The 27,431-nt window shown below is 38.6% G+C and overlaps 1 protein-coding gene and 1 non-coding gene across 2 annotated transcripts; both read left to right on the forward strand.

Moving 5' to 3' along the window:
- Window positions 1–733: 733 nt before the first annotated feature.
- On the forward strand, window positions 734–27,431 carry MRPS31 (mitochondrial ribosomal protein S31). The gene is made up of 7 exons (XM_040267016.1): window positions 734–1,034; window positions 5,728–6,012; window positions 10,175–10,330; window positions 11,071–11,211; window positions 13,721–13,800; window positions 17,289–17,432; window positions 27,124–27,431. The coding sequence occupies exons 1-7, from the start codon at window positions 910–912 to the stop codon at window positions 27,351–27,353; spliced, it is 1,161 nt and encodes a 386-aa protein (XP_040122950.1). The 5' UTR covers window positions 734–909; the 3' UTR covers window positions 27,354–27,431.
- On the forward strand, window positions 13,826–13,957 carry LOC120883426. The gene has a single exon (XR_005725783.1). It is a non-coding gene; the product is annotated as a small nucleolar RNA SNORA71 (small nucleolar RNA).

The raw sequence follows: 27,431 nt of genomic DNA on the forward strand, positions 1-27,431 counted from the left end.
GTGGTGGTAATCCCTGGGTTGGGAAGATCCCCTGGAGGAGGGTATGGCTACCCACTACAGTATTCTTGCCGGGAGAATCCCATTAACAGAGGAGCCTGGCGGACTCATAGGGTCGCAAAGAACCGAACACGACTGAAGCGACTTGGCATACACACACACTATTCAACCGACACTTATGGGATCCTAAGCTAGAGGTTTCCATGTGACCTAAAAGCCGGCATTTTTTTTTTTTTTTCATGACTCATGGGCTTCCAGATTGTGGAACCCCTCATCTCTTCTGGGTCACTGTTCACTGCCTTCATAAAGGGCAGAAAAAGCCACATCTCTCTCTTGCATCTTTTTTTTCAATCTCTCAGGCCATTTTGGATAAATGAAACATATGGTTTACGTTTTGACTCTCCGTCAAAAACAAAGACTGAAAAGAATTAGGAATTTATCGGACCGCATGCCCACGGTAACTTGGCTTTTTAACCGTTTTGGCCGCCATGGATCATTTTGAGAATACTATGATGAACGCTGCGACCGTTCATCACCGAGAGTCGAGCTCTTGGCCCCCAGACGCCGCACCCTGGGGTCAGTTCTGCGCTTCATCGGCAGCATCTGCACAGTCGATCGCTTCCGCCACTCTCAGCTGGGAGATCAGGGTCCCCCCATCCTCTGCGCCGCACCCTCGCTAACCTCAGTTGACTCCACCTCTGGGACTAAAATCTCTGTGGGGTGCAGTCGCCTGCATGCAGCGGCTAGGCTCCGGGCGAATCCGGAACATAATTACTCTCCCCTTGTTGTGCGCCGGAACGCTAAGGGAGAGGAGCGCGCCGGGCCGGGGGACGGAAGCGGGAGCCGGGGGGGCGTGTTTGGTAGAGAACGCGTCATCCGCCGGTGTTCCTAAGTGTTGTTCGTTTCTCGGAGATGTTCTCGAGGGTCTCGGCGGTGCTCCCTTTTCGCCCGCTTTCCCAGCTCCCTCTGTGCTCCGCAGGCCCGGAGGCATCGGCAGCCATCGTTGTGCCCCTCGCTTCTCCGCACGGAACTGTCAGGTACCGCGTTTCCGCGCTGGTGGGCCCTGTCCCGGCTCCGGCACGTTCAAGTTTAATCTTTCTCCGGCGTCCTGGGGTTCGTGTTATGACCCGCGAGAGCTTAGAAGCCGCCGCTTTAACTCTGAGCAAGGGAAAATCCCAGAAAGATAAGGTGACTTGCCCAAGGTCATAGCGTGCGTGGGGAACAGCTGCGGGCCCAGGCCTGGGCCGCCCCTCATCTCTCTTCCCGCTTCTCCCCTCATTTGATCCAGGTTCCAGAAAGCGAAATTCTTCTGTTTTACGTACTTAAAAAAAAAAAAAAAAAAAAAAAAAAACCTCCCAAGATGTGATGGTCTTATTCCTACCTTCATTATTGAAAGCGCTGATCTTTATGCCAGCCAGCACTGGGGTTATGCTCCGAATACACAGTCCTGCCATCGCAGAGCTTAGAGTTCCACCAAGTAGGCAGTTCAAGTATAGTGGAGTAGTAACCGCTGAGATAATGTGAGTAGCGCAGAAGACGGCAGAATTCGTCGAACAGGTAATACCTGGATGAGCAGAGACGCCTGACCGTTGTAGGGGAGGTTCAGGGTGTCCTTTCTGGAAAGAAGTCTGGTAAAATCTGAAGGGGGCCCGTGGGTTTGAGTTAGCCAGGCAAGAAAAAGATGTGCAGCATCAGTTCAGTTCAGTCGCTCAGTCGTGTCCGACTCTTTGCGACCGCATGAATCGCAGCACGCCAGGCCTCCCTGTTCATCACCAACTCCTGGAGTCCACCCAAACTCATGTCCATTGAGTTGGTGATGCCATCCAACCATCTCATCCTCTTTCTCCTCCTGCCTTCAGTCTTCCCCAGCATCAGGGTCTTTCCAATGAGTCAGTTCTTTGCATCAGGTAGCCAAAGTATTGGAGTTTCAGCTTCAGCATCAGTCCTTCCAATGAATATCCAGGACTGACTTCCTTTAGGATGGATTGGTTTGATCTCCTTACAGTCCAAAGGACTCTCAACAGCCTTCTCCAGCACCACAGTTCAAAAGCATCAATTCTTCGGTGCTCGGCTTTCTTTATAGTCCAACTCTCACATCCATACATGACTAGGAGAAAGTTAGGTCGGACTAGAGTTTTATTATTTTAGTGTTATGCAGTTACTATTAAAATACTAGTTATTATTTGTTTAGTGTTGTACAGAATGCTAAAACTACCGCACAATTGCACTCATCTTACATGCTAGTAAAGTAATGCTCAAAATTCTCCAAGCCAGGATTCGGCAATACGTGAACCGTGAACTTCCAGTTGTTCAAACTGGTTTTAGAAAAGGCAGAGGAACCAGAAATCAAATTGCCAACATCTGCTGGATCATGGAAAAAGCAAGAGAGTTCCAGAAAAACATCTGTTTCTGCTTTATTGACTAGTATGCCAAAGCCTTTGACTGTGTGGATCACAATAAACTGTGGAAAATTCTGAAAGAGATGGGAATACCAGACCACCTGACCTGCCTCTTGAGAAACCTATATGCAGGTCAGGAAGCAACAGTTAGAATTGGACATGGAACAACAGATTGGTTCCAAATAGGAAAAGGAGTACATCAAGGCTGTCTATTGTCACCCTGCTTATTTAACTTCTATGCAGAGTACATCATGAGAAATGCTGGGCTGGAAGAAACACAAGCTGGAATCAAGATTGCCAGGAGAAATATCAGTAACCTCAGATATGCAGATGACACCACCCTTATGGCAGAAAGTGAAGAGGAACTAAAAAGCCTCTTGATGAAAGTGAAAGAGGAGAGTGGAAAAAGTTGGCCTAAAGCTCAACATTCAGAAAACGAAGATCATAGCATCTGGTCTCATCACTTCATGGGCAATAGATGGGGAAACAGTGGAAACAGTGTCAGACTTTATTTTTTGGGACTCCCAAATCACTGCAGATGGTGACTGCAGCCATGAAATTAAAAGCCGCTTACTCCTTGGAAGGAAAGTTATGACCAACCTAGATAGCATATTCAAAAGCAGAGACATTACTTTGCCAACAGAGGTCCGTCTAGTCAAGGCTATGGTTTTTCCAGTGGTCACGTGTGGATGTGAGAGTTGGACTGAGAAGAAAGCGGAGTGCTGAAGAATTGATGCTTTTGAACTGTGGTGCTGGAGAAGACTCTTGCGAGTCCCTTGGGCTGCAAGGAGATCCAACCAGTCCATCCTAAAGGAGATCAGTCCTGGGTGTTCATTGGAAGGACTGATGCTGAGGCTGAAACTCCAATCCTTTGGCCACCTCATGCGAGGAGTTGACTCATTGGAAAAGACTGTGATGCTGGGAGGGATTGAGGACAGGAGGAGAAGGGGCCAACAGGATGAGATGGCTGGATGGCATCACCGACTCGATGGATGTGAGTTTAAGTGAACTCCAGGAGTTGGTGATGGACAGGGAGGCCTGGCGTGCTGAGATTCATGGGGTTGCAAAGAGTCAGACACGACTGAGCGACTGAAGTGAACTGATACATACGTGATTTTCCTGGAATAATATACGTTACTTTCAGTAGTGCTAGAGCAGTGTTGGAAGAAAACATTGAAGCACAGGTTATATGTGAGATTCAGTCTCCTGATTGTCACCTTTCTGTTATGATACCTTTAGTGTTAATTTGACTTTCACATGGGAAATCGTGATTAGCGTTTTCCTGAATTCATAGGTACCACGTGTTGAGTATTATATTGAGGCTCCTGTGTACTGATTATAAGGATACTGATTATGCAGTTGGTTTTCATTCTGATTTTTAAGTTGTTCGATGTGTTAGCCTCTGACAGTTTTATGAGCAGATCAAGAGTTTCTTTCAGCATTTTTGGAAGAAGCCATTTTCTCTTTCATTAAAGGATTTCATAAAGGTTTCATTAAAGGGTTTCATAAAGGGCTTCCCCGATGGCTCAGCGGTAAGAAATTTGCCTGCAGTGCAGAAGATGAAAGAGACTTGGGTTCAATCCCTGGGCTGGGAAGATCTCCTGGAGGAGGGTATGGCAACCCACTCCTATATTCTTGCCTAGAGAATCCCATGGACAAAGGAGCCTGGCGGGCTGCAGTCCATAGGGTCACAAAGAGTTGAACAAGACTGGAATGACTGAGCAGGCACACAGTAAGCTACCACTTACTAGCTGTGAAAACTTGAGATACTGTTTAACCCATTGTCTTATGCTGTTTCTTGAGATCAGTGGCACCAAGTCTTGATTGAATGCAGATCCTTGGGCCTGATTCCAGACTTACCAACTGAGAATGTCAGGAATCCATGTTTTAAATAAGGTCCCTTTTTGATTCATATAACCTCTAGAGGTTAAGAACCATTAATTTAACCTATTTGGGCAGCAGCTTCTTCTATAATGTGGAAAAATATAATAATACAGCCTGTCCTGTAAGATTGTAAGGATTAAATGACATAGTAACGTGGCTACTCAGATGTCCTCTGACAGGCAGCATCAGCATTACTTGGGAACCTGTTAGAAACGCAGACTACAAGTCCCTCCCCAAATCTGCTGAATCAGAACTGTTGGTAGAACGAAAGAATCTGTGTTTCAGTAAGTCCTCTAGGTAGTTATTAAAGTTTGTGAAAGTGTTCTAGCCTATTAGCTTCGTGAAAGTAGGGACCTTGAGATTCTTTAATGTATCATCAGTGCCTAGAATAGTGCCCAGCACAGAGTAGATATTCACTATATTTAATCAATGACTTTCATAGGTTATACCCTGTTACCAAGACTAGCACATTCACTAGTTTTTAAGGTGCTTCAATATTAACTATATTAAAAGGTTCTTAATGCCACAAAATATAAAATTAGACATTTGGGTTCCTTAGACATTTGGGAAATCTTTTTCTGCATGAAATAGATGGGATCGTTTGTGTTGTTCTTTTTCATAAATGAATCTATAAAGAAGAAAGCAGAATGGCAACTCTAGCCACTAAATCTTTTTTTTCTGTCCCATTTTAGCTTAGTTTACAAAGAGTGATTGGTTAAATGACATTGGTAGCTCAAGTGAGAAAGTCGAAAAGATTAGAATCATAGCCAGGATTTTTTTTTAAGAAAGTAACCTTTGTTAATGATAGAAGTTTCTTTATTTCATATTGTTTAATTGTGAGATATTCTTATGTCAGGTTAAGAACAAAAACTAGGCAGTCTGTTAGTTTTGGGTTTAAGAATAATACATTGAAATTTATTAACCATGTCAGTGGTTTGCAAAGTTTTTAGTGTTATGGAACACATAGACAGTGATATTTGTATTAATACCAAACCTTGAGGTAAATGGAAGGAGGCGACAGGCAGGCACTCCAGGAGCTGCTGGCCCCGAATAGCCTTTGCTGGGCTCAGGTGGGCAGCATCTCAGCACACCTGTAACTTACTTGTGTTCACCAGTGTGTCTTAGGCCTTAGTGAGCTCTGAGCTACATAGCCTTGGGTAAGTTACATCTCTGGTTTCCAGTTTCCTTATCTGCAAAATGGGGGTAATACGTACCTTATGGAGTTGATGTGGGTGTGAGAAAATATACATAAAATGTTGCACAAAACTAGGCACACAGTATGTGTTCAAGAAATGTTAAGTGCTGTTCTTATGGTGGCTAACAACAAGAATAAGCAAAAGGGAAGGGTTTGAACTGAAAGAAATTTAAATCCACTGAAGCAATGTTTTGAGCCCTGGCTCTGTTATTTTGCATTATATTTCCATTTTTTTTCCTTTAATCTTTTCAGGACAAAAAGTAATATCCAAAGATATTTTGGCACTAACAGCGTGATCTGTAGCAAGAAAGATGATAAGTCTGTTCCAGCCTGTGAAATTTCCAAAGAAACGGAGAACCAACAGAGTATAAAGGAGAATAAGAAAAAAGACTTGGTAAATATTATTAAGGGCATGAAAGTTGAATTAAGCACAGTAAATGTACAAACAACAAAGCCACCCAATAGAGGACAACTAAAAAGTTTGGAAGCTGCAATTGGCAGACTTCAAAAATCTCCAGAAGATGCCCCCAGAAAGAGGTAAATTGAATTGCAATTTGGATTTTTTTTTTAAAGTAATTTTGGAAACTCCAGTAAACTTTTTCTTTCAGAAAAAAATTTTTAGAGTACATTGGAGGTATGGAATTAATAAAGACTAAATATTAGTTTGTAAACACAGAGACTAATAATTACATGAGAAAATAAGTGGATATCTGTGTAGAGTCTAGAGAGAGGAAAAGAATAGTGATCTAATTGAGAATTCCACATTCTTTTACATATTTATCAGTTGTTAACCACATTTAATTGCTTTAAGCTGTTTATTAACACATTATTTACATCCTGATTTGAAGGTAGCTTTGTATCTCTGGAAGACTTCTTTATTTGAAATTTCATTAAAAAATTCCACCTAGGGTAGAATTTTGGCATGTTAATTACAGCTGTTTTATATGACTTCCTTTGACCAGTAATTCCAGGGCTCTCAGCTTACGTGGTTTCTTAAAAGTATTATAATTCCTTGTGCTTGTGAAAAGAGTATAATTTACTGAATTTAAGTACAGTCATGATATTTTAGCATTTTGTTGTAGTTTCTATGTCAAGATACCCATGGTGGATTCATGTCAATGTATGGCAAAACCAATACAGAATTGTAACGTAAAATAAAATAAAAAATAAAGATTATGTTTTAGTTATATATAAGTATATAAATAATGATTGCACCAACGACATCGTCAGTAATAAGAAATGTGGCTGTAAGATCCCTGTCTGTCACTTAGCAGAATAAACAGATAATACAGATTTCTCTACTCAGAGTGACTGAACACTTTTTAGTTAATTTTTATTACAGTTGCTTTTCAATGTTGTGTTAGTTTCTGCTGTACAGGAAAATAAATCAGCCATATATATACCTATATCCCCTCCCTTTTGGACTTCCTTCCTTTTCAGGCCACCATGACTTAATGTTTTAATGGAATTGTTTGATTTCTATATTGTATTAAAACTACCACTGGAAGGCATAACTAGGTAGAGAGTAGGCTAATTCAAACAGGAAATGCCCGTAGTAAGTATCTTCTCCTCCTTTTTAGAAACAATATAAAACAAATTAAAATATATATACATATAATTAGATAATATTCAAATACACATTTTAAAATATTTATGAAGAATGAGGGTTTTTTCCCAGTTTCCAGACCTGCTTATGATCCCTTTTGCTTTATTATAATTTAGTTAACTGTTAATGAAGTGGTTCAGATGTGTTGATTGCTTTGCAGAGATTCAGTAAGTGAAAAGTGAAAGTGAAGGTCTCTCATATGTGTCTGACTCTTTGCGACCCCATGGACCATACAGTCCCTGGAATTCTCCAGGCCAGAATACTGGAGTGGGTAGCCTTTCCCTTCTCCAGGGGATCTTCCCGACCCAGGGATCGAATCCAGGTCTCCCGCATTGCAGGCTGAGCCACAAGGGAAGCCCAAGAATACTGAAGTGGGTTAGCCTATCCCTTCTCCAGCAGATCTTCCCAGGAATCAAACCGGGGTCTACCTGCATTGCAGGCGGATTCTTTACCAACGGAGCTATGAGGGAAGAGATTCAATAAAGGTAATTTTAAAAATTGCTTTCCAATTAGGTATGAATGAGACAAGCATAAAAGCTTAGGAGAATTCTGTGCTCAGACTGCTCTGTTTTAAGGGATTCCAGATGCACAGATCCACTGGGCTGTCCTGGTGGCTCAGAATCTGCCTGCCAGTGCAGGAGACTCAGGTTTGATCCCTGGGTCAGGAAGGATCCCCTGGAGGAGGAAATGGCAACCCACTCCAGTTACCTTGCCTGGAAAATCCCACGGATAGAGGAGCTTGGCGGGCTGTAGTCCATGGGGCTGCACAGAGTCGGACACGACTGAACGAGTAACATCGACAGATGCACAGAACTAGGTTAATCATTGTCTTTGATTCATGATGCACTGTCATTGCTTCGTGCATGGCCTGCTTTTAGTTTTTTTATTTGTATTATGTATTGAAACCTATGCACATTTATATAGATACCATGGATGTGTAACTATTGCCCCCAAAGTTAGCAGCATAAAACAGCCATTTTTAATGCTCATGAATTCTGTGGGTCAGCAGTGTGGATGGAGCACAATGAAGAAGGTTAAGCTCCACCCCACAATGTCTGAGGCCTCAGCTGGAAGACTCGGAAGTTCAGGAGCTGGAACCATCTGTGGGTTTGCTCACTCTGGTCTGCTAGTTGATACTGGCTGTTAGCTGATACCTTAGCCAGAACTGTTACAGAAACACCTGTGTGTGGCCTGGGCCTCCTCACTGCATGGTGGCTGGACCCCATCTTCATCTTCCCATCAGTAACCTGTCCTGAGGCAGCCGCTGTTCTGATTTTTTTTTCCTCCACCTTCATTTGGGGAGTGTCTGGAGAGAAAACGAGCCCCTAGGAATTGTGTAGTTCTTATGACCTAGCCTTCGACACTGTCACTCATTCCTGTTCCATACTGATTTTTGAAGGCTTTGTGCTTTTTATCACAGCAGCTGCTGGAGAACCGTCTTTACAAAGATACAGTGACATAGAAAGGAATGCGGTAGTCTAATGTTAAGGCCGTGAACTACTTTGACTTAGTAGTTCACAGTCGCTGGCAGACATGGCTAATATTTCCCTGTGGTACTCTAGGGTGCCTTAGGGCACAGTTTGGGAACCAAGGTCCAGGTCTATATTGAGCTCCCTGTGAGAGGTCCTGGAACCACATCTTTAAGTTTCTTAGAATTCCTGTTGTCTGAAACGTACTCTAAGGCACCGTCTTAAATCTTTCTAAGATCTTAGGTTTTTACAGTCATGCCCACAGCTTTGGAGCCAAATATATCATGAAACCTGATAAGACCCCTGGTGGGCACAGTGGTAGCCAAAATTTCTCCTGCTTTAACTAATATCCTTGTAACCAACCAACTGCCTGCTCCAGTTTTAGCCACCTATTCTCTAAGGTCCCCTTTCTTCTTTCAGTTTCGGGTAACACTGACTTACATACAGCTCTCACTCACAGCTTCCTTGAGGGTCTCTTTGAGGCCAAGCTTCAGGGATTTGGGAACCTCAGTTTTCATGTTATACATCGTTTCCCAAGATAGAAAGCCAAGTAAAGTAAAACAGTAATTTGGATCCCACTCATTGAGATGGCAATTATTTTCAGTGAGTTAAAAAATGTAAATAACTTCTTTTTTGTAGCTGGCATATTTTTCTCGTAACTTACCCTAATTTACTGAAGAGTAGCCTTTTTTTTTTTAGCTTATGGAAAATGTAAAATATAAAGTAAAATCCTATGATGAAGTTTTGATAGTTACCACATCTTGCCATTCTTGTGTCATCTATACCTTCACTCACTTTCCATCTCCCACTTGATGATTTATGGTTCCCCCCACCAGCCGGGTAAAATTTACATACATTAAAGTATACAGATCTTAGCGGCAGGATATTAACACAAATTGATGTGCGCGTGGAACACCCACACTTTCCAAGGTGCAAAGCATTCCCCAGCTTCAGCTTCCCCATCAGTAACCTTCTGTCCTAAGGCAGCTGCCGTTCTGATTTTTTTTTTTCACCTTAATTTGGCCTTTTGATATAAGTAGAATCATGCAAGATACAATTTTCTTTAATCCAGCTTTTTCCATTCATTTTCATACATGTGACGGGGGCTGAGTACTGTTCGTTGTATGGATATATATCACAGTTTATCTGTTCTGGTGATAGTGCTTTGGGTTGTTTCCAGTTTGGGGAGGTTTTGATTAAAGCTTATATAAACAGGTTTCACGACTTTTATATTTGCTTGCAGTCTATATTGTTTTTTGAAATAAAATGACATCTAATTTAAAAATCCACAAATTTATCCTTTTTGAGGCTGATCCCTCATCCTTCCACCTTCATATATTGTTCTGAGTTAGTATTGTGCTGCATTAAGGATCCATTAACTTGAACTTTCAGCATTGTAACACTTATTATAAAACTGATACCTCATATTTAAGAATTCGTTTTTTTTTTTTAAGTTTATTGAAGTGTAGTTGATTTACAATATTGTGTTAAGAATCCTTGATTTTGTTGGAAATTGAATGGTACTTTTCGAATGACAAGAAGTTTTTTACCCAGGAAATCAAATTTGACTTTCCACTGAAGTCATGCCTCTCTCTCATTTGTTTTCCATGTTCTCTTTCTGAAGCAAGTCCCTGAGCCCGGAGTTGGTGGCGGCTGCGTCTGCAGTTGCTGACTCTCTCCCTTTTGACAAGCAGACCACCAAGTCGGAGCTGCTCAGGCAGCTCCGGCAGCACGAGGAAGACTCGAAGGCTCAGAAGGATGGAGAGAAACCCAAAATTAGGTTAGTGAGTCAGATAGCCGTGCCAGTGGCACTGATACCTCCAAGAGGCTGGCTTCACTCAGTGCATGCTGGGCAATATATGTAATATATCCATTTGGATATAAAGTATGCTTCGTAAATATTAGCAGTTTGATTTCTGTTATAACTCACATGTTAATAAGGAAGATCACAGTTTTACAAGACCAGTGGAATGGTTAAAACTTCTTTTGAGAAGTTATATAATTCTTGTCCCCGAAAAAGAAGTGGTACATTCAGTAATGTTATTAAAAATAATAAGTAACAGAATAAGAATTTCTCTGAGAAGATTTTTTTTTAGGTAAATAATATGCTGATTTTATGCATAATATGATCGCTCATTTTATTTGTATTTGAACAAACGTAAGGCAGCAAATAAAAATGGCTACATTTCAGCTGTAATGCAGCTTTTTAATCTAGGTGATAGGGATAAAGATACTGATTGTATTTCCACTTCTCTGGGTGTGTGACAGTTTCTCATGAGTGACACCTTTAATGATGTTTTGAATGAACATTTCTAAATAGCACTTCTAAAAGAGCAGCAGCAATCTTAGTGGTCTATGGTATTGATACACAACATATAGTCTTTTATTTAGACATAACTTTTTTGTTCATTATTAGTACATAGACGTGAAATAAGAATTATATGAATCTCATGTTTCAGAAAGTTCATTACTCTTCCATAGCTAAGACTTCTAACACACTTGACCTTTCTCTTTTCTCAGTTTCAGTAACATCATATCAGATATGAAAGTTGCCAGATCCTCCACAGCAAGAGCTAGCACACGACCAGTGCACCAGATTCAGTTTGATGAAGGGGCTGATGATTTCGTTGACCAAGAGAAGACGGCTGATCTGAGAAAAAGGTACTCAGGCTCTGCAGTCTTATTTGATTTGTTGAACTGTCGATTTACTCTGTTGCCGTGTATATTCTTGCTGTTGGGTATCTGAGCGTCATGGATACATTTACATCTGTCTCCGTAGTCTCTGCTTACCATCTCCTAGAGAGGAAAAGATGTACTGGGTTTAGCAGCCTTCCATTTTCTATCTCATTAATCAAAATGGGCCCCGCCTCACATTTACCCTGATTAGCGGTCTCCTGTTTAGAGTAAGTGGAGCTGACCAGACTCTGAACAAACGAATGTTTTGTGAGAAGCATTATTTTTCATTCTGATGTAGCATGTTCATGTAGCCTTTACCTTTTTCTAGAATCATCTTTCTTCACACCTCAGAGAAAGGATCCACCATCAAAAAAAGGAAGATCCATTATAATACCTTTAAGTGGTAGCTTATTTGTGGCAATCTCAATTCGGTAATTTGTAGTTCTTAAAGATGCTAAGCCATGTCTTACATAGTTATTTTATAGTAGAAAGCTGTGTTTACGTAAAGTTTGTGCTTTTTCTCCTTCAAGCCTTTGAAGTGATAGTTGGGGAGAGAAAGCCGAATATTTAGCATGGTCTGACAAACACGAACTGAACTTTATAGCAGGATGTGCTTACAATTGGAGTGTTTTCTGTGTGTTGCTTATTCCGTGGATTTTGTTCTACATATAATCTCAGGAACCTGAGTTAGCGCCTTCTGGGTATTAAATTATTAATTTATACAAGAGGATTGGAAAAGATGGTCAGCAGTTAATAAAGGAAGTTCAGATGTTATAGTGACTTTGGAAGATTATTTGAATTAAAGTAATTTGTATATCTATGACATTGAGTGAAGTAGAATGTGTCACTTGGAATTTAACTTACGATTCCTCCAATAATGACCTATATGGGAATAAAATCTAAAAAAGAGTTGCTATATTTATTTGTATAACTGACTCACTTTGCTGTACAGCAGAAACTAACACAGCATTGTAAATCAACTGTACTCAAGTGAAAAAACAATCCCACAAAACACCCTAGAAAACTTCACAAACAAAGAGCTTCTCCCAAAATATTTAACTGTAGTCATCTTTAAATCAGTCTCCGAGTCAGTCTTCTTTGAAATGATTCCATGCAACTACATCAGAATGCTGTATCATAGGTTGATTTTTAATGATTTGAGCAGTCATCAAAAATTAGAAGGCGACAAGGCGGAAGCTAAAAAAGTAGGGAAGAGGTTTATGTGCTTATAATGCCTGCATTAAAAAGCTGCTTACAGGACTCTAGAATAAGGGGAAGCAGTGATACACCAGACTGTTCACCTGCTGTGACTTGGGTTGGAGCAACCTGAGACAACCCAGGCCTCAACTGACTGCTTCCATCAGAAATGGAGAAGTGTGAATCACAAGTGCCGGCTTTGGAGCCACGCTGGCCTGCACCGTGCATCTGACTGATTCCGGACTGGACATCTTCCATAGTCCTGTCAGTCGGTCTGCCTGCCTGTGACATGCTGAATATCACGCCCTAGGGCGTGGCTCAAATGGTAAAGAATCTGCTTGCAAGGCAGGAGACCCAGGTTCGATCCCTGGGTCAGGAAGATCTCCTGGAGAAGGAAATGGCTACCCAGCCCAGTATTCTTGCCTGGAGAATCCCATGGACAGAGGAGCCTGGCAGGCTACATACAGTCCATGGAGTCCCAAACAGTTGGAGACGACTGAGCTACTAACACTTTTCACTTATCTAATTTTAACATGATATTTTAATTTTTTTCAGTTAGTTTAATTTAGTAGAAAAAAGTAATTTGATCCAGAGAAGAATTCAAAGTTATTTTAAGAGCTAACCTTCCAGTTTATAACCTAGTGTTTAATCTGCTAGGAAATTTTTTCAGATAAGAACATGAATTGATGCATAAAGCAGTTGATTAAAACAAAGAAAATTTACCTATTAACTCTGTGACATTAATTTTGAGTTAATTAAATAGTTTTGTAAATAAAGTTAATCATAATTTTAAAATTACAGAATGATCACTTTGCAAGTGGAGATGTTTTGATTTTTCTGTGCAGTCTTTTATAATTATAATTTGTAATTAAGAAGCATGCAGTGTTTTCTACCCTTAAATGAAGACAAATATTGACTTTAACAGTTTTTAACTTAGCATATTTTGATATCTTTCCACAACATCAGATTTTCTAAAACCTTAATATGCAATGGAGCAAATAAAAATTGTAGTAAACAAAGTTGATCTTTTCAATTAGGTATTTTGGAAGTTAAATTGTTGTAACTGCTTTGCTGTATTATGATGCAAAAATTCAAGTGAATTTATTCCTATTTTTAATTGTCAGTCCTAAAGACATGTGGTTTAATTCAAATGTCTGGTGTGGGTCAGTGGAATTAATTTTTAATTTTTTTTACTTTAAATTTTTATATTGACTTTCATATAAAAGTTTCCTCTCATAAACAATTTTTGTTGACCATGTATAAAAATATTCATTAAAATAATTTTTTTCTTTTTCAGTTTTAGGAAAAGTATATACAAGGGGAAGAGACTTAATATTTTTGAGCTTAAGGCAGTTACTGAAGAGGCACCTGAAACAGGTTTGTTAAGAAAATAAGACTGTTCTCCTGCATCGAAAGTGATCGTGGGCTGCCTGTGCCCTGGTCATTGATACTGGAGGGAGAGGAGTTGCTGAAAGATCTTTCCCCATGTTTGAAGAGCCTAGCCATCCGTTCCAAATCCTGGAGTTTTCACACACTAGCAAAAAAAAAAAAGTAACACTATTTATTTCTCAGGCGTGGAAACGTTCTATCTTTGACTATTCATATTCATGTTCAGTCTTGTCTGACTCTTTGCAACCCTATGGACTGTAGCCCTGCCAGGTTCTGATCATGGGATTTTTCAGGCAAGAATACTGGAGTAGATTGCCATTTCCTCCTCCAGGGGATTGTCCCAACCCAGGGATCATACCCCCATGTGCTGCATTGCAGTGGATTCTGTATTCACTGAGCCGTCAGGGAAGCCCTGTCTACCTGGATCTTGCTTATTCACGTAGTTGTTAACATACTTGTGTTGGTCAGGTTTCCCCTTTGAAATGTTGCAGCCCCACGGGACACAGGAGGTAAGTACTGTCTGCTTCAGGGATCCAGATCTATAGAGTGGCTGCTAACCTGGGTTAAAATGTTAATGATCAACTATTAGACTATTTGCAACATACCTCTGTGTTGTTAGTAAAGAAAAATTGTAATGTCTGCCCTAAGGCATCTTACTATCTAGAAGAGGAATGTCATTTATAGATGCTAACTTGTAGAAATGGTTTAGAGATTATTTAGGAGATGGGAAGGAGAGCATTCAGAAAATGTATTTAGTGGACTTGTAGTGTTTTTTCTTAACACACTTAGTCGGTTAGTTTTTGTTCTCTTCTCTCTTTCAGCAAGAAGTCAAATTCGTTAGTCACCATTTTAATCCTAATTAAAAAAGAACTAAGAGTGTCCTCTTGCTTGACATTAAATTTGTTTTACTGATAAAGTAAGTGAAGAAACTCCATACAAATGGTCTATGCTTATAAGTGACTTTCATTTCTAAACGTTGTAAGTTAGCTTTTTGAACCTTGGTAAAAATAATTTTAGTTCTGATATTTAAGTTCCTAGGCTATCTTCCAGTGGCTCTATCAGTTATAAAAACACCTGATTTTCCCACTGTTCAATAAATCTCTTGACATTAGTGACTAGGTCTCACTGATTTTTGTGTAATGAATAGTCCCTAGCCAAGTGGCTTACAAATAATAGGAATCTGTTATCTTAAATCTTTTTTTTAAACAAAATGAGCTATAAATAAATACCATGGAGAAAAGGCATTAATTCAGTCACTGTTCATTTAAACTGAAGATGAAACTAGGTGACCATCCCCCTTCTTGTACTGTGACAACTGCATTCTGTCATAGATGATTGATGAAAAGGAAGTGCAAAAGCACAGACATGGAGAATGGATCACCTCTCCCCTGTTGAGGTGGCAACTCTTTTTGGCTACACTGTGCACTAGCAGGATCTTAGTTCCCTGACTAGACTAGGGATTGAACCTGGTCTATCAAGGTGAATCTTAAACCACCAGACCTCCAGAGAATAACAAAGTGGCAACTCTTAAACTTGCCTCTGAAAGGGAATCTGTTGACAGGGTGGGTAGCTGTATTGCCTGCCTAATGAACAACCAGAAGAGGCACATGGATTCTTGAAGGAGCCAGCTTGCTTTTTAAAATCAGGTATCCTATTCCTGAAACTTAAGATGAGCTGACCCAGAGGTACTGAAGGTGTATGTATTTTCTAAAATAAAATTAAGTGATTATGCTCTATTAAGGAAAGTAATGCACAGATTTATATAAATGTACTCTATTGAAGGCATTTTAATAAGCTCTGCTTGCATGAATCTGAAGAAAGTCTTTTGTTCCCAATTAAATTCAGTCATAGCAACAATGTGCAAACTTACATTTAGTGTTTTTTCACTGCTCTTTCCCTACCATGTGTTGATAAAAATAATGCCTGACATGTTGCATTCGTTAATTATTTATTGACTGACTGAATGAGTTCTTCCATCCCATGGTTCCCAGATTTTGCTCCCTGCTAAGTTCTTACCACTGCTGCGTGTCTTAGACCCAACTGCTTATCCTGGAGTAACCTAGAGCTGAGAGGCAGTTTAGCCTCATGGAAAGAGTTTTGGTGTTACATAGATCTTGATTATTCAAATTCAGATTTTGCCTTACTAACCTCTCGGAGTCTCCCTTTTCCCACTTATGAAGTCTGGGTAATACATACATCTCAAGGATTAAATGAGATAATATAATTAAAATGTCAAGTAGTGTCTGGATGGACTTCCCAGGTGGCTCAGTGGTACAGAATCTACCTGCCAGTGCAGGAGACTCAGGAGACACAGGTTCAATCCCTGGATCAGGAAAATCTCCTGGAGAAGGAAATGACAACCCACTCCAGTATTCCTGCCTGGGAAATCCCATGGACAGAGGAGCCTGGTGGGCTACAGTCCAGAGGGTCACAAAAGAGTTGGACACTACTTAGCGACTAAACAACTGTCTGGAACACAGTGGGCGTTCAATAAATAGTTGTGACTCTTAATGATGATTATGGAAAAAACTTAAGTTGATCAGTGTCCACTGAATAAATTTAAAAGTTGTAACCATAATAATTAGTTTCTGTTATGATTACTCTAACTGTGGCTAATTAGCCTAACTGCTGAAATCTTCTCCTTATCCCATGTAAAAGATCAACATAATTCATAGGTAGCAGTCAGTGTGTGGTCAGGCACAGTCATACATGAACTTCCATGTACAGATCTATATATGGATCCTTTTTAGTAAATAGGAGTAAAATGATGGTGTGATAGGTGTATTCTTAACTTCTTAAGAAACTGCCAAACTCTTTTACAAAGCAGTGTACCATTTTACATTTCCACCAGCAACAGTTGGTGAGAATATGACTCATTCTTCAAAGATGTCTTGAATTTCCAAAGGAAATAAATGATTAAAATGTGATATAGTGATCATAATAAGCTAACATTATATTACCTTACTCACAGAGTTGGTTGTGAGGATGAAATGGACTAATATATAAAAACCATTTAGCACAGAGTAAATGCCCAGTATACATTAATAGTATTATCATTGTCATTGTTATTGTAATTTAGTTTACATTAGTAACTTATCTCGACAGACTAAAACAGTCTAGAGTTTACAGATCGAAATCACATGTTGTATAAAAGTTCTCACATTCATCAAAAGGATCCTTGAACACATGGATGTTTCTTTTCTCCTTTCCAGTAGAGGGGACTGTGAGACTAGGGGTTAATTACCTAGCATTGTAGTAAAAACAAAAGTTGAGGCTTACAGTTATTGTGGTTGTAGTCTTTATATATAGTTTTTGTTTCCACTTTAGCTATCAGAGAGTGACCTTTCATTATATACTGTTTAATTATGAGTTTCAAGATCTGAAAATATATTGCCAGTTCAGAGGTGATGATAACATTTTTAAAAGAAAGATAATTACACAGAACTGTGCATATTTCGTATGTCTTTATTCTACAGAGGCAGCACCTTCTCTTTGGGATGTAGAATTCGCCAAGCAGTTAGCAGCAGTCACTGAACAGCCCTTTCAGAATGGTTTTGAAGAGATGATCCAGTGGACAAAAGAGGGGAAATTGTGGGAGTTCCCCATTAATAATGAAGCGGGTGAGTCTTAACATCAGACGTTTATAAAACTCTGATTGAGGTTAATCTGGTAGATGATCAGTTGTAGGTTCTGGATATTTACCTGAATTTTAAAACTTAGTGTAGACATCTTTGTGATGTCCTAAAAGAAATCTGATGGTGTTTTTAAGAGGAATACTAAGATTTCACTTAATTCTGATTGTTCAATAAAGTAAATTTCTATGGCAGAAATGACATCATGAATTTCTATGACATCCAGGTGTTGAAAACCACAGATGACAGTTTTGTGCTTGCTAAGCAGGAGATAACTTGGTAAATCTTCTAGTACATTAAATACTGGGTAAGATCATCCTTCAGTTTGGGGCAACATTACATCTCTTTAAGTTGTACACTAGTATCTTATTTGAAACCATTGCATTAACAAGGCACATGTTTCTTGTATTCAAAACCTCTCAAAGCAAATATGTTTGGAGGCTTTGAACTTCCTTGGAACTCTGGCTGCATACCTAGATACTTTGAGCTGGTAATAAATATTATCTACTTTGCTGGAGATCTTTCTGGAGGTGTTACCTCTTCCTCAGTCAAAAGGAAAACAGTATTAACTCTGTTATTTATTTTTTATGGCACTCATGATATCATCAGCTAAACATGTCATTGAATATTTATAGGTGTATTTTCAGTTAGAGATTCATTTACTTTTATGGTAAGATTAGCTAGAAATTGCAGACACCTCAGGAAGTCTTAGGAAAACGTAGTCCATATTTTAACCTTTGTAATATTCTGCACTGTAATATTTTAATTTTTGATAACCTTTCATTTATTTGGATAAGTGGGGTGGAAGTTTAAATAGTCTTATATTTTCATATAGTAGTATTTTATATAGGAAAACTTTAGGGGCTTACACATCCTTTAGCAAATTCTTAATATTTTAAATATTTGTATGATATATTCAATAATATAGAAATCTGTGTTTCATCTATTGCATAATGTGCATTCTGAAAGGTATCAGGGTAAGGTAAAAAAACAAAACCCAAATCCACAGACTTGTTTGTGTAAACCTGAATACAGATTCCAACTCTGTCAGTTATTAGCCATTTGCCTCTGAGGTAATAATTTAACCTCCTGAGCTTTAGTTTCTTCATCTGTAAATTAAAGAAACCTCATTGGAAGAATGTAAGAATTAAATCAGATAAGTTAGTGAGTTGCTCAGCACAGTTCTTGGCATATAATACTTAGGAATAAGTGTTAGTTCCTTTCTCCTCTTGTGTGTGATCATAGAATTTTAAAGTAGCAAAAAAAAAAAAAAACCTAAGAAATACAATCTATGATGTTAAGGGAAGACTTCATTCTCTATTTGTTGAAGCTTGGATGTTCCAGGTCCTCATGGTGACAGACATGTTTTAAAACCCGTTATTGAGATAGAATATGCAACTTAAGGGAAACAGAGAACTGTGGTGGTTAGAGGTCAAGTGCCTGAGTGAGGCTTAATCTCTCCCAGCCTCGGGTCCTCCGTCTTATAAAATGATAGAAATAATAATAGGACTTATTTTATGGGATTCTTTTGAAAAACAAGTCAGCTTATACAAGTCACCATCATCATCCCTGTTTGTACAACAATGATATTGTGAGGGGATTTGCTATTATAACTATTTTGTCTTCTATAACATTTTAAAATCTTAAAATATTCACAAGGATATTGTGTATTTTCTAGGCACCACCAAATAGGATCATAGGAAAGCATGACTTGGTGGTACATTGTCATCAGCAGTGAAATATTTCAGTTCATCAAAATCTTGCGTGTTCAGATGCTAAAGAATTTAGCTTAGATTTGGCCTCGTTTTCGAGAAAGTGTGATTTCTGAAAAAGGAAAAAAAAAAACCCAAACATGTTTTCTGGTCAGGTTGGGGAGATAAATGTGACAAGTGTCCATGTGTACACTGTACACATTATTGATGCTTTGGGATCAGAAAGGGAGGTATCTCATTTCCAGCTCCTGAAGGCAATTGTTATCTTAATGAAAAACAGGAAGGGAACTGTGGAAACTTTCTCACTTTGATCACCCCCCTCAGTACACACTTATCTTCTCAATACTTTAATAAGAGGACTGGCCTTAGAACCCGGAGTCTTAGCCCTTTAGTAATGTTCTTTTATGTTTCTTATACTTCAGTTTTAAGAGTAACGAAATATCATGCTCTCTCTCCTAATAATACTAGTTTCATGAAGATTTACTTTGATACTTTTGGAAAAAGATTCCCCCTGCCCCCAAAGAAAAAACAGGGGCTTACCATGTCAGGTTGGGAACACAATGCTGAAAACATCTTAAAGGCATGTCCTGTGTTTACAATTTACTTCCCAGTGTTGTGTCTTTCTGTTACATTAAAAAAAAAAAAATCTGTTGTTTGTTTTGCTACTTAAAATGTAAAAATTGTCTTTTCAATTTGATGGTTTTTTTTTTTTTTGCCAGTTAAGACCTGACTTATCCCTTCTGATATGCTTTTCCAGTCCAGAGATTTATAAGAATGGTTGCTGCTGTTGCTAAGTTGCTTCAGTCGTGTCCGACTCTGTGCGACCCCATAGACAGCAGCCCACCAGGCTCCCCCATCCCTGGGATTCTCTAGGCAAGAACACTGGGGTGGGTTGCCATTTCCTTCTCCAATGCATGAAAGTGAAAAGTGAAAGTGAAGTCGCTCAGTCATGTCAGACTGTTAGTGACGCCATGGACTGCAGCCTACCACGCTCCTCCATCCATGGGATTTTCCAGGCAAGAGTACTGGAGTGGGGTGCCATTGCCTTCTCCATATAAGAATGGTTAGATGGAATTATTTCCAGTAGATTTTCCAATAAGATCACTTTTATTTTAGCTTTGGCTTTATCTAAATTTAATCCCATTTTTATCACTACCCAGTTAACAAGAGTCTTGCTCTTGAATATTCATCAGCCATGTATATTCCACCAAATTACAGGTGTCTTTGAAATGCCCTCCAAGAGAAATTCTCAGTTTGGAGGCTTCTGTGGGCAAAAAAGCTCAGTCATGGATGTCAGTCATGCTTTTATTTTTCAGTTGGTTTAAATTTGTTCACTTACAACATGCCATCCTTTGCCTGGGTGTCTGGAATGAGTGCTATAACATGAGCTAGCAAGAATAGTTAGAAAAGCTCAGAATTACCATAAAACTCAGTGGTGGTTATGTGGGAGGATACAGTGTGGAGAAAATTGGGGCAAATATAAAGATGATAGGTCTGTGTTGTCTGAAACAATCTGCTGGTTGTTTCAGATGGTGGCCAGTGAACAAGAGCCTCAGAGTACTGCCAGGAAAAGAAATAATAGTTTTGACAAAATAGAAGTGAAAACAAGTCAAAGTGAAAGTGAATTTGCTTCAGTGCTGTAATACACTCTTTGTCAAATTGTTCGTTGCTATTCACTGGATTTTACCTTTTATTTGCTATACTGTATTTTTAGCTGTAGTCAGTAATATTAACACATTATTGACCAGGGGATTTTTGTAGAAACTAATACGTTAATACGTCTCCAGTCAATAATGTGTTGAATTGCATTTACTAATATTTTAAGTAGAATTAGACACAGATTTAACCTATTTGCTTTAGTTAATTGTACACCACTGGGGTTTCCTTCTTGTCTGTAATTTTCCACTCTTATTTTTTCCTTACTATATATTGTTTCTTTTGCTTATTAAAAAGTATTTTAAGCTATAGAAATGAATGTATGAAAGTTTACTCACAAAAACGTAATATAGAAGAATAAAGAATAAACTTTACCCCTCAGCTCTCGTCCCTTTTCCTGAAACAACCATTGCCAGTAGTTTGATGTATGTCCCCACATCCACCTTAAATGATAGTTTCACATTTATCTTTGTTTTGGTCTAAATGGGGCCATATGATACATATAGTGTCCTGTAGCTTTTTAATTTTATTTATTTTTACTTAGCAGTATGTCTTAAGCATTTCCTTGTCAGTACACAGAGATCAACTTTGTTTTAGTAGTTCTAGAAAATGGGAACTATTATGTATTCTGTACTATGCCTTTGTATGAATGACTGGAATTTATTTTTACCATTTTCCTATAGATGAATAGAGCTTTAGTGAATCCTGTTATACATATCCTTCTGTCCATGTCTGAGTATGTTAATTCAAGGGTCAAACAATAGGCATATTTTAAACTGCAATAAATATGGACACATTCTCTTCTAATAAGATAGCCAGTTGATCCTCCAACTGGTGAGGATGACTCCACCATTGGTGGGAGTGGGGAGGAATTATTCACTAATCAGGATACAGACTTAATTGCCCTACTTATCAATTAAATGATTCATTCTTCTTTTTGTTTTAGTTTCTCCAAAAAATAAAACTGCCCATCTTCTTTGGGAGATGGATGGTGTAGTTATCTAGAGGTACAGGTAGAAGATGGATCTTGGGAAATCTAATTATCCCCTAAACCAGTTTTTAATTAGTCTTCTGTTTTTTATCCCTCATCCCCATTCCTAATTTCAGTGGTATATGGTGCCATTAATTTCTAAAGCCTTTGATGTCTGTTTGCTTCTTAATTTGGTTTTGGCATTTTTCAACTCAGCTGAGTCAGTTTCTACTTATCTGTCCACTTTCCTTCTAACATTTTGGTGATAACTCCTGCTACGGTTTCACTTTCTGTTCTGTTTATCTTTGAACTTTTTAACTTTTTATTCCTTTTACTCCCATTTAGTAGGTGTTAAAAGGGAGCAGAGATTTTAAAAGTCATGTGTTCAATCTACTACATTTTAACTAGAAGTCCTTATTGCTTATCTTTTAACTGTTCAGAGTGTCTTTAACCAACAGAGATTTTAATTTGGACGTAGATCTGTTAGCTTTTTCCTGTTTAATCTATCTGGAACTTAGTTTTGTATACAGTATCCCTTCTTTATCACTTTCTTTTTTTTTCTTTGTTTTATACTTCTCAGTACTACTTGGCTTTCTTCATTCATTGACACATTCAGGAACGATCTGTTCATTATACTTTCTAAGTTAAAAAGATGATTGATTTATCATCTAGAGAAAGAGTAACGAGATAAGATCACCTATGCCCTTAGATGCTTTTCCCCCTAATAGAGCATAGTCATAATTTCTGTATTTGTCTAACTCATTATGACTTTATGTCAGAGATAGTTGGTCTGTTAATGATTTAATAAATTAATTATTGATCTTGTATTAGTACAACTATTTTTCAAAATAGTTTCTCTTGCACAATTTTCTGTCTTAAGTCTTATATCTTAAGTATGTCTAAAGATGCTAATAACTAACAACCATGACATTCATTCCAGGAGTCACCCTCAGATTTTTGAGAGCAATTATTACCTTGATGTTTCTAATGCTACAGACCTTATTTTTTAGCCCTAACATACTCTGTTCCAAATGTTACTGAACATTGAAACCTGCCTTGTTTTTCATATTATATTAGCCATACAGATACTTTTTCTTTAAAAGAATACTGTCATGTGGAACTGTAAGCAATATTTGATGATATGGGAAAGATCTTGAGCAGAGTGAGACTGGTTTCCATTTTTACCTTTATATTGCATTTTCCCCATTCCCATCCCCAGGTGCATATGCCTTAAAAACAAAAACAAAAAAAAGTAAAGATGGAACAACATGCTTGCCTGGTGATGTAAACTATTGATAACCGTAGAGAATTCTCAATGGGATTCAAGGAAAGATTTTTTTAAAACAATAATTTGTCTGAAAAAATACACATGAATATAGGAAAAGGGCTAGAAGGATATACACCTTAGAAGTGATTAGTCTTGGAAGTAATCGGCCTTGAAAAATGTGAATAGGAACTTTGGAGGGTTATGGGTTAGAGTACAACTTCTGTTTAAAATATTCCTGCATGTCTCTTTTCCTGCATTTCATCGAATACAACATACTTTTGTTTTTCAAAGTTTTAAATATCTCTGAAACTGATGTATCTTATTATGCTAGTCAGGCCTCAGTGAAGAGGTAGTTGTCATTGCCTGTTGTGGAAATGCATCTAAATTTGCATTGGGGGCATCAGAAGAGGCCACAGTGGAGCCCTTAAGAAATGCTGCATCACAGATGTTCTCAATGGAATGTTGGAAAGCATGGCCACTGACAACTCAGGGTTGAAAAGCTAGTTCAGAAGAGTTGGATTCTGAATGTGAAGTCTTGTGTGTTAGTCGCTCAGTCATGTCCAACTCTTTGGAACCCGTTAAGTCTGTAGCCCACTGGTGTCCTGTGTCCATGGGATTCTCCAGGCAAAAATACTGGAGTGGGTTGCCATTCCCTTCTCCAGGGGATCTTCCTGACCCAGGGGTTGAACCCATGTCTCCTACACTGCAGGTGGATTCTTACTGTCTGAGCCACTAGGGGAGCCTGAAGAAGTCTTAGGAAAACCTTAACCAATTCTGTTTTCGCTATGTAATAAACCACTCCAAACTTAGTAAAACAACAGCTAAGTCATAACTGCTCATGAGCTTATGTGTTTTCTGGTTGGCTTGGGTAGGTGCCTGGGGTTGGATCATTCTTGATTGGTTTCTCTCACACATCTAGCTGGTGTTGTCTGTTGTCAGGGGAGGCGATAAGGGGGTTATATGTCATTCATCATTCATGGGCTAGGCTGGGCTTGTTCACCTAGCTGTAGAAGAGTTCCTAAAACAATAGTAAAGGCTTTTCAGGCCTTTGCATTGAGTTGGTAATGTCCCATTGACCAAGCAGGTCACCTGGCCAGCCTCGAATTTAAGGGTTGGAGCAACAGGCTGTATCTACCTCTTCATGGAAAGAAGGGCAAAGGCACATTGCAAAGGGTTATATATACAAGCATAGTAGTAGTGTGTGGCCATTTAGCAATCTAATGCCTTGATTTGTTTATTGTGTGTTTCAGTTTTTATAAAAGTGATGACTAGATCTTTAAATGTTCAAATAAAATTTTAAAAATCTCTTTCAATAAGTGGAAGATAGTTCTAACTGATGAGAGAGCATTTTTAAACTGTGTTGGAGATAATTATTGGTTCACGTGCAGTTGTAAGAAATGATAAATAGTCCATGTGCTCTGTGCCCATTTCCCCTAGTAGTTATCGCACGTATAAGCACAGGACAGCATCACAGCCGGGCAGTCAGCATCGACAGTGTTTCAGCCACGTTCAGATGTCACCACTTTCACATGCACGCTGTTGGCGAGTGTGTTTGTGTGTTCTGTGCAGTTGTACCGTATATGTAGGTTCACGTGACCATCACCACAGTCAGCATGCAGAACAGTTCTGTCACCTCTAGGATCTCTCTTATACCCTATAAAGCCACATTTCACTCACCTCCCACTGCCTCCCCTTCCTAGTCTCTGATCCCTGGCAATCACCAAATCCATTTTCCATTTCTCTAATTTTTTCCATATAAATGGAATCACATAGTGTGTAACCTTTTTCCTGAGTGCCCCCACCCCCCACTTAGGATAATTAATTCTCTGGAGATTTATCCAAGTTGTTACATGTGTCAGTAGGGGTTTTTTGCTATTGTTTTTATTGCTGAGTAATATTTCATGGTTCGAATGTACCTTATTGTTTAACCATTCACCTGATAAGAGACATCTGGGTTGTTTCCAGTTTTTGCCTGTTAACAATAAAGGTGCTATAAATATTCATGTACAGGTTTCTGTATGAATACAAATTTCCATTTTCCTGGGATAAATACCTAGGGGTGCAATTGCTGGGTTGTATGGTAGTTAAATATTACTTTTTAAAGAACCTTTCAAGTTGTTTTCAGAGTGGCTATGCCATATTATATATGTAGTTTAGACCATTATCCATTCTTTGTTAATTTGAAGTACGAAGCTTTGATTCTTTTTCTTTCTGCTCAGTGATACCCAGTTCTCTGGCACCATTCATCAAAAAGACTGTCCTTTCTCCACTGAATCATCTATGCATCTTTGTGGAAAGTTGGCATATTCGTGTGGATCCATGTTAGTCTGCTAGGGCTTCCATAACAAAATATCACAGACCGAGTACCTTAAACAACAGAACAGACTTTCTCATAGTCTGCAGGCTGGAAGTCCAAGACCCAGGTGTCGGCGGTGTTAGTTTCTCCAGAGGTCTCTCTCCTTGGCTAGCACATGGGCACCTTTTCATTCAATTGTGTTTTTTACCATGAATTATTTGTATTAATTTCTAACTGTTTGAAGATTTTCCTGCTGTTTTCCTGTTACTGATTTCTGTGTTGATTCCTTTATTATCAGAGAAGATACTGTGTATTATTTCAGTTCTTTTAAATGTGTTGACGTTTGTTTTGCGACCCAGGGTATGGTTAAACCAGGTGAGCGTTCCATGGTTGCTTGAAAAGAATTTGTGTTCTGCACTAGTTTGGAGTGTTCTGTAAGATGTCAGTGTAATCCTGCTGGTTAATATTTGGTTCTTCTATGTCTTTGCTAATTTTCTACTTGGCCGTTTTATCAGTTGCTGACAGTGGGATAGTAAAACCATAATTGTGGATTTTTCTATGTTTCTATCAGTTTTTCTTTCACGTATTTAGAAACTTTTGTTTGGTGAATGCGTAATCCAGACTGCTATCTTCTTAGTGGGTTAATCCCTTTCTTATGTAAGGTTCCTCTTTCTGATATTTGCTCTGGAGTCTACTTTATCTGGTGTTCATGTAGCCACTCATGCATTCCTTTTTAAACTTAATGTTAGCAAGACACGTCCTCCTCCATACTTTCATCACCTATGTTATAGGTGTTTGAAGTGAGTTTCTTGTATACAGCGTATAGTTGGATCATGTTTTTCTTTTGATTGGTTATAGGCCATTTACGTTTAAGTAATTACTGATCTGTTAGGATTTAAGTCTCATTTTGTTATTTGTTTTCTGTTCATTTTTCTGTTTCTCTCTCTGTCTTGTCTTGGCTTTCTGTGAGTTGCCTGAATATATCTTAAGATTCCATGTTATTTTATGTATTTTTTAGTGTAGTTTGTATAGTTTTCTTAGTGGTTTCTTTAGATATTAAAATATCCATTAGTAATAATTACTGCTCCATTTTGAATATTGGTAAAATGCTAAGCAGTGTAAGAGTTTTACAAGCTTTCTGTCTATTTAATCTTTAATCTTTACAAAAACTCCATGAAGAAGGTGCTGTTCTAATACTCATTTTGTGCCTGAGGAAACTGATGTTCAGAGAAGTTAATTTGCCCAGTCACATGGTTGTTAAATTGGTGAGCAAACCTCTGTCTTACTCTAAAGTTCATGCCTTTAACTGTAATACTACCTCATTAATGTTAGTTTTATAGTGTAGTGGGGTTTTTTGGATTAATTTATTTATTTTAATTGGAGGCTAATTACTTTACAGTATTGTGGTGGTTTTGCTATACATTGACATGAATCAGCCACGGGTGCACATGTGTCCCCCTCCCCAACCCTCCCCACCCCATCCCTCTGGGTGGGCCCAGTGCACTGGCTTTGAGTGCCCTGTTTCATGCATCGAACTTGGACTGGTCATCTATTTCATATATGGTAATATACATATTTTAATGCTATTCTCTCAAATCATCCCATCCTCACCTTCTCTCACAGAGTCCATAAGTCTGTCTTTATATCTGTGTCTCTTTTGCTGTCTTGCATATAGGGTTGTCATTACCATCTTTTTAAATTCCATATGTATGTGTTAATATACTGTATTGGTGTAGGTTTTACATTAAAAATTGTAATGTATTTGTCTCATTTCCTAGGTTTTGATGATGATGGTTCAGAATTTCATGAACATATATTTCTGGATAAACATCTGGAGGGTTTTCCAAAACAAGGACCAATTCGCCACTTCATGGAGCTGGTGACCTGTGGCCTTTCCAAAAACCCATATCTGAGTGTTAAACAGAAGGTTGAACATATAGAGTGGTTTAGAAATTATTTCAATGAAAAACAGGACATTCTAAAAGAAAGTGGCATACACTTTAGTTGAAGACCATGGAAATTTTTCTTTCAAGCTGTTGGAGATTCATATTATAACTAAATAAAATAATTTTACCAGAAGTTTTAA

Source organism: Oryx dammah, unplaced genomic scaffold, assembly GCF_014754425.2.
Source record: "Oryx dammah isolate SB20612 unplaced genomic scaffold, SCBI_Odam_1.1 HiC_scaffold_24, whole genome shotgun sequence".
Taxonomy (NCBI): Eukaryota; Metazoa; Chordata; class Mammalia; order Artiodactyla; family Bovidae; genus Oryx; species Oryx dammah.